Source organism: Beta vulgaris, chromosome 5 (assembly GCF_026745355.1).
Source record: "Beta vulgaris subsp. vulgaris cultivar EL10 chromosome 5, EL10.2, whole genome shotgun sequence".
NCBI lineage: Eukaryota > Viridiplantae > Streptophyta > Magnoliopsida > Caryophyllales > Amaranthaceae > Beta > Beta vulgaris.
The window spans coordinates 52,840,197-52,848,876 of NC_079206.1; the positions used below are offsets into that span (position 1 = coordinate 52,840,197).

An 8,680-nucleotide genomic window follows, 5' to 3' on the forward strand; every position below is an offset into this window, starting at 1 on the left:
CTGCTGCATCTTCCCCCTTCCTTTTGCCAGAGAGGCAAATCCCAAAGTTTAGTTTTTATTGATTTATGTTTTCATAGTCATTTTCCTTCTAGCTGCTGTACATCAGGAGTATGAAATAACATTACACCTTTTTTCATAATTTACTTCTAATAGGTAGGGATCATAGTGATGATTATATCCTACAACCAAAGTAATCCCTAATTCCCCTAAAAAGAATTCCTAATTCAAGTTGAGTCATACGTGTTTTTACAGGTGGGTATGGACCGAGTCGGCACACGGGCCAGACCCGTCCGGCCTAAGCTTTCTTGGGGCGCGGCCCATTGTTCACTACGTGGACCTACACAGACAAGAAATTTTGTTTCAGGTCTATCCTGATACGAACCCGCCTATATGGCCCGTGGGCCGAACTATCCTTTTCTTTATTTTTTAGTCTAAAACTGCTAATAAAAAAACAACAAAAAACACGAACCTGGCTCGCAGGCCCATGGACTCGGGTCGGGTACAAATTCTGGAAATTTCATGCCGATCCGACCAACCATTATCACAAGCCCGCGGGCCGAGCTCGTGAACAGGCACGGGCCGGCTCTTGCCAAGGTCTAGGTGTTTTAATGAAAATGTGTCAAGCATTAGTTGTGAGAGCAAACTAGTTTTAATTGTCTCTAATACACGAGTTGTTCTTCAATTAAAAAAGAGAGACTAGAGACATTTATAATTTTGATATAATTGATATATACCAGGGCTGTTGGAGACAATCCAACAGATAATTGAGAGCGTTGGATTATATAACAAGGGAAGTAATAAGGAATAAGTGAGGAGTATACAAATAGGTTAGAAAACGAAATTAGTTATAAAAGTAATAGCGTTAAGATTTGACCTTTAAAATATATAATATAGATTTTTGCTGAACTCCCAGTCCTAACTTTAATTATGAAATGCTATCAACAAAATATTGCAACTCACTGTAAGAAGAAAAAAAAGAATATCTTAGTCATATATCATAATTCTTATATTGATTAGTCAAATGGTTTATGGATGTCACTTGTTTTCACTCTCTTTTCCTCTCATATCACTAACAACTTTCCTTGTTAAAACTATTACACTATGTCCAATTTGTTGTGCCTTTCCAATATCGGTCGGTGGCTAATCAACTAGTAACTTCTTGTACATTGAAAACTTTATAAGCAATATTAGATCATTATTTGATCTTTTTTCTTACCTTATTGTAAAAAAAATTCGAAATCTTTCTGTTGATGTTTTTTTATAATTAACTTTCTATTGATTGTAACATAACTTTAACACATGTCATATTTGTGTTGAAGAACTTGGAACTGATTTATGTTATTTGATTGTATCAATCATGTTCGCTACTTTAAGTATATATTATAAATTCTAAACACTAACTTATTTAGTACGTATTCCGGGCTATTTGGTTCCTATCATGTTGTGGTGTTAGGTCACATTTGCTTAATGTGAACTCTAACTTCAAACTACCTCTAAAACCTCACCTCTTTGCTTTTTTTTTTTTTTAATAATAACTTTTGCTGACATTCTCTTCTAATTTTACATGAGGATCAAAGTATCAAATTAGAAAGTACTCTTTTTTTTTTTATAGTAAAGAAACTAGAAAATACTTCTTGTGATTATATGATGGATGTGATCCCTGAATCCCCAATGGGCAATTAGAAATACATACATAAGAAAATAGCATATACTATTATTCAAACAAGGACAACTTTTAATTTCTAATCACATGTTAATACAGATACTCTTAATTTATGTACTTGTCTAACGCATTATGACCAAAAGATCATTCGCATATCAACATATTAACATTAGAGAGTGAAAGAGAGTTGCTTATTGATGTACAATTATCAGCAAATCATTATATGCCAGCAAAATTATTGTCTGTGCCCATCAACTCCAATCACAATATGCCAGAACATTCAGAAACAGATTTTGCACTGACCATTTTAACAGAAAAATCAGTATTTTCTGCAAGTTTATCATCCACAAAGTGAATTTAGATAAAAGATTCAAAGGGACATATGGCAAGCCTACGAAATAAATACTATCTTACAGAATCTGACTATGGTTTGTGGTATTATTATTTCATGTATTTCCTTGGGTTAGCTGTTTACTTAATTAAGGTAGATTCTTTTTACCAATAATTTTTTTACTATATGTTTCTTTCAACTGTTGGTGTCACATGCTTTCAAGCATGTGAACATGTTACCCTTGGTCAAACAGTATTAAGTAAAGTTTGTGGATGTTACAATTCCAAAGTTACTAACAACCAAAAAGTGGGCCTTTTACTTTCACACTTCTAAAGTGAAACTTAAGCTTATGGTTTGCTAACATAGTCTCCATACCAGACTCTTGTGTCTAATTGTGCAGCTGTGCCCTTGCTTTCATGCTTTTATTTCGAGTTCCCAAACAAGTTCATGTTCACAAAGTTTGAACTTCTAATTATATTAGGGTTATGCCCTAAAAATCCTTGTAGTTAAATACTACTCAAGTGAGCGGTTCCCGAGGAATAGAATTATTAACGGGTCGTCGGAGTAGTTTTAGGAATGTGTAGTTCTCCATTTTCTTAATCGTACCTATCTAAAAAAAAATTACTTTTACAGCGGGTAAAGTTACCAACAATTACAATTGTTTCGCACTCACAACCTGTATAAATTTATAATTATAACCATTCCACCACTCACCTATATATAGATAATCATTGTTTTCATAACCGCCAAATACAAATATACCCAATGTATACAAACAATTGGATTTATAACGCTTATACATCACCCCTTCAGAATTGCCAAAGTACCCAAAACCCTAATCTATAATTTTAAATGAAAATCGACCATGATGCCCTACTACCCATAGGTAAGAATTGTATAAGTACACCTGCGCGCACACTACCCTCCATACGACCCCACTTCTACTCGCCATAATCGTAGCGATATCCACCAATAACCCCTTTGACCTAACAATGAATAGAACGAACTATCTAATAGAATTGATACAATAATAATTTCGTTATATATTATATACTTCATATACTAGAAGTACATATGAAGTGCTATATATTTAAAAAAAAAAAAAATTTACCATATAGCCGCATTTCTATTTTGTTAATCAATATACCTCATACCAATTTCGTGCATGTAAGTATTAGAGATAATTATGTATTATCTCCAAATATTTGTATTTATGTTGTGATATATATTTGATATTATATAATAAGATTGTAATTCTAGGATATCTTATGTAATCTTTATAATTCTTGTATATCCTTTAAATATCATCGTACTCATAGTTATACTATAATGATATAAACTTTTTCAATATATTTAACGATCATTTTACTTATACAAGCTTTCTCACGAACTCTACCGGTAAATATATAGTTGTTCCCTTAACCACATTTGTGCAACCTAGCTATTAGCCTACTAGAAAATACTGTAATAGCAATCTGTAGACTGTAGGCACAAGATGGTTTATAGGGTCAACCTTGACCAATTGCCTACCCAAAAACATACTCTCACCTCGGAGCATGCATGACGGCAAACAAGTAAAAAGTGAAAACACCCCGTATCTTCCGTTCCACGCTGTTATAACCTTGTTCCTAACATTTTTTGTATCTTTAAACCCCATTCACTTCACCACCTACGGACGACAAAGCTTTGATTTTTGTGCTATACTATTTAACTTCCATGCATATAAAATGTTACTTGTAAGAAAAATGATAACTTTATACTATTATTATAAGGTACATAACAACTAGTTCATATAATTTATCAATATTAACAGACCAATTATCCTTGGAATTGTAACTTTGACTTACCATTATTTTCTGTTTGATCAGTTTTATACACTCTCCTATAAAACCCTGCTATACCTTCTCAAAAGCTTACTTCTTCTTTCTCTTCTGTTATTTGTTTTCAGAATCAAACTTAATATAAGCAACAAAATTATACCAACTAATTAACAACTCAAAGTAGAAAACAAGACAAAAGAAATGGTGCGCATAAGTCTAAGTAGCTTCATATTTATGCTTATGTTTACTTTGCTTGAAGCAAGAGACTCCATTTTTAAGCATTCTAGCTATCAAGGTACACTTATTTGGCTTTTTTTTTTTTAGAAAAAAAAATTCTCCATTTTCATTGTTTTGTTTTACTTTTTTCAGGGTTAGTGGAAATGAAAGTATCTCCACAAAGTGAGAATGTAGCAGTAGAAGCAAAAGGCATTCATCCAACCATAGTTGCCAAGGTATTACTTTCAAAATTAAATCTTACCTTACCTTACGATAATTACTAATTTTTATGGTAGAACTACAATTACTAATTAAATCAGTCTATATATCCAATGGAGTATCACATAACAATTAACAAGAAAGTATTCTCCCAAATTTATGATTGGTGCAAAATCATACCTTCAATATGTGCCCCCACAAGGGACAACGCTACATCTACCCGGTGAGATAGTTAACCCACTAGAAATAGAGTATTAAAAAACTATTAGAACTGATGACTTGAATTCCACTATTTATTTATTTCTATTAGTAGTGGGTTGTTGACCTACTGGATCGATAAAGTTTTCTCCCCCACAAAGTCCTCTTTTTAACTTCTTTTCTAAAATCTCCTATCCGAAAATTACACAAAATGCTATTGAGATAAAACACTTTTACAAACATCTGACCTATCAAAATGATGATAATGATTATGCGAATATATTGTTATTATTTGTGGATTAAATTTTATGTAGATGTCAAGTGTAATGGTTGTTCGTTTCCAAAATGCTTATTTTTTCTTAATAAATGTTTATCACTATCAATTGCCATTTTAGAGGTTGAATTGAATGATAACAAAGATTTATGAGGAAAAAAAACTACATTTGGAGACGAAGTTACATTTTTTTTTTTTTTAAAGAGAAATTTCATCAATTGAAGGTCAAACGGCATCTAGATATCAAAGAAAAACAAGGTACAATTAAACGGATAGTTAAAAGATACCTTATTCATAGAACTAAACTGATGTCGTATTTCCAGGAAATCAGGTCAAGTGAGGTTATTACAGAGGAAGAAAGCAGCAAAATGAAGCTAGATAAAAGGAAATTAGCGTCTCAAGGCAGCTTCAAGAAAGCAAAAGAGCAAGCTAAGATGTCGATTGACGGTACCAGTTCCAAGATCTCAGGTGCAACACCTTCTTCATGGAACTCATGTAACCATAATGACAAGAAGAAATTGGATGTTGTTTGTAAAGGAAGTGGTAGAAGAAGTAGTAGTATTCGTCGTCGTCGTCGTCCTAAGAAGGCCAAGTTCCCTGTTGGTTTTGTAGCTTTGAATGCTGATTATCACTATCCCAATTCTCATCCACCTAGGCACAATTGAGATTATCATCAAGAAGTAGTCTAAGTTTTGCTACTTCAAATTTTGTCCAAAAAAACACCAATTTTTCATAGGCATTGGTAGGAAAAGTGTTAAGAGAGTAGATTCTCATACTTGTATTTATTCAATTACAATATAGAGATTCATTAATGTTCAAAAATCAAAAGGAAAGTTCTATTCTTTATGATATTGGAGCAAATTTCTTTACAGTACTTCATATATATCCAGTGTTAAAGTTGTGCTCACTTATTCTCACATATTTGGTGTTGGAAATTGGAAGCTAAAGGGTTATGAGAGGCAAACAAAAAATAGTATTTGGATCAATTTAATTTATCATTGTTTGGGTGCAGGAAGGAACACTGAAGCATCAAGAAGAATACAGTATTCAGAAGCAAAATGTGAGGTACCAAATGAATCATCCTTTTGTTAATGATTACTTCCTTTATTTCTCAAAGTTTTTCATATGAGTTGTAGCACTTGAAAATAAGGAAAAGAATAGAATTAGGCCCTATTTGGAGAAGCATTTCAGGTGACTTAAATGATATATAAGGTGCTACTCCCTCCGTCCCAAAATATAGTTTCCATTTCTATTTTGGGTGTCCCGAAATATAGTTCCCATTTCTATATTTAGTTCTATATTTTTCTGTAATTTGTCTTGAAAAATCGTGTCCCATCATTTATTTGCTTCTTGAATTTTGTTTTTTCCTTTGTTTATTCAACTAAAATGTTACAATTAATGCTCTTTCACCAATTATTCTTCATTCTCTCTTCTTAAATCATCTTTTCCCATACAACATTTATTTAAATAAACAAAAAATCTTTACTATCCCTCTTATATTCTACTTGCATAAATTATCGTGAAAAAAGGGAAATGAGAACTATATTTTGGGACGGAGGGAGTATAATTTTAAGTCACCTTATATGATTAGTGGTGTTTGATGGTGGAACTTAAATAAAATTTAAGTCCAAAATTTGACTGAAATTGAGTTGGAGTAAAATATAGCTGTTGAGATAAGGTGCTGAATTTTTTTTTATTATTAATATTTTCTTTTTATCTTTTTAAGCCTAAAAAGATATTTTCTTTTTATGTTTTTAAGCTTAAAAAGATATTTCAGCTACAGTCATAAATAATATTACCAAACAGGTTATGCAATCAGCTAGCTTATTAGTTTCAGCACCTGAACAGTTTCAGCTTCTACCTAATCAGTTTCAGCTGCTACCTAATCAGTTTCAGCCACCTTATCAGTTTCAGCTCCATTTCAATCAGTTTTACCAAACATAGCTTTAGGAAAAAAAAGTGTTTATAACTTTTGGGTATAAAAAAATAAAATTGTTTAGAAAAGTGAGTGTGTCTTCAAGACAATACCAAGTGAACTCATGTAGCCGGGTAAGAGGGTAAATGAAGGGACAAAAATTTACCAAAAAATTGCTATAAAGTCATGTGTGAATAACTTTGAGTAATAAATAAATGTGGAAAGTTCGAAAATTTTTGAGTAACAAAGAGTATCATAATTTTTGGTGCCAACCAAAAAGGACTAAAGCCGAATAAAAATTTGTATGGAACTATACCTAGAGAGAATAAGCTCCATAGATTTAATCTGCTATGATAATTATAGAGTATGGCTAAACAACATACAATTTATTAGCGAACAAGCTAAGAGAGAGTAAATGGAGTGAACTCGTGCAAATGGAACTACCTAGAAGCTTCTTTTTTTTTTATCTTGTTTGCTAACGAACCATATGCCATTTTAGTTTTCTTCATGATTATAATGGTTTATGCAAAGTTGGATTTTATTGCAACTTTTATGGCTGCTAATGAGTTATTGGTGGAACAGGATAAAAATTCCAAGGGAAGTACAAAAGAGATGAAAAACTTAAGCAATTCCAGGAAACAAAAAGGTAATAGAAGAAGAATATCAAAAGATAACTTTCAGAAGCTTGAATCCAAAGATCTTGAGGCAGCTAATGAGGTATGGACATTCATGAACAGAGACTACCCCGGAAATGGGGGCGTTCGCCATAACCCTCCGACTAACAATCGTTAAGTTTTGAGTTTTACAACTAAGAGTAGAAACTACTGAACTAGGAACTATATGAGATATACATATATATAGCATAATATTGAGTTTATAGCAGGCAATTTTGAGCCAACAGATAAAAGAGGATGTACCAATTTTGGTAAGCATAGGAAAGGTACCCTCTAGTGCCTGGAATAAGCAATGAAGCGAACACACAAGAGTGTTCAATTGGTTGTTATATACTTTATGAAGTTGATATATATACTGATTACTGAATACAATTTACTGCACTCCATAATGTTGTGATTTCTTGTTGGTTAGCACTGAGCAGTTCGTAATTAAGCAGCTGCATACTAGTACAAACTTCAACTAGTACAAACTTTACAAACGCATTACTCTTATTCTCTCCAGCAATCTCTGTCGTGCCATGCCACAATATTAATGTATCAGTTGTAGGAATATAGAGATGCAAATAGCGGAATTTCATGAAACAATTTCCTAACATCTATCATAGGATCGCAAACATAACCAAATACATGAATCATTCAATAGGGATTAATATCAAACTTTTGTAGCGTGATTTTCCTGTTGTATGGAAACTTTGAAGACCCGAGATCCCCAAGTGTTGCTCTTCTAATCAGTCCACAAGCACCAGTTAAACACCAATGTTTGCTAGAACGTAAGAGTATAAATTCTCTTACTTTTGATGGTATATGCGCCACTTTAGAGGAAATAATTTTAGCGTTTCACTTTCTCTCTCTTATGAAAAGAAACTGGTTAAAATAAATTGATCACCTAAACCCTAATATTATATCCTATATACTTCCTCCGTTTCTTAATAAGTGCAACATAGAGAAAGTGAGGGAATACCAAGGAATGTAGAGAGAGAAAGTTGGGTCCACAATAAAGTAGAGTAATTCAAGTGATGAAACACAAAAGTTGTGGTTCCCTCTTGCTTTTTGGTGGCATATTTGTAATAATATTGAGCTTTTTTTTATCATTTTGAGTTTGGTTGCACTTATTGTGACTATTCTAAATAAGGAAAGTGTTGCACTTATTAAGAAACGGAGGTAGTATAATAGAAGAGTCATAGGCTAGTTATAAGAACTATTTGATCTCCTCATATTCCCCTTTGGACCGGCCCAATCCTATTCCTAAATGGATTTGGATTGCTTTGTCCAACTTGTGCTACAATATGTGATCTCATAAGATTAATCTATTTTTGGTTATAGGCCTAATCCATATTTATCTATTAATCATATTTATTCTCTAGCAAGAA

The 8,680-nt window shown here is 32.6% G+C and overlaps 1 protein-coding gene across 1 annotated transcript; it reads left to right on the top strand.

Annotated features, from left to right (window-relative positions):
• Positions 1-3,883: 3,883 nt before the first annotated feature.
• On the top strand, positions 3,884-7,641 carry LOC104893960 (uncharacterized). The gene is made up of 5 exons (XM_010680102.4): positions 3,884-4,109; positions 4,184-4,266; positions 5,045-5,189; positions 5,734-5,786; positions 7,219-7,641. Exons 1-5 carry the CDS (start codon positions 4,016-4,018, stop codon positions 7,426-7,428), a joined length of 585 nt encoding a protein of 194 aa, XP_010678404.1. The 5' UTR covers positions 3,884-4,015; the 3' UTR covers positions 7,429-7,641.
• Positions 7,642-8,680: the final 1,039 nt, after the last annotated feature.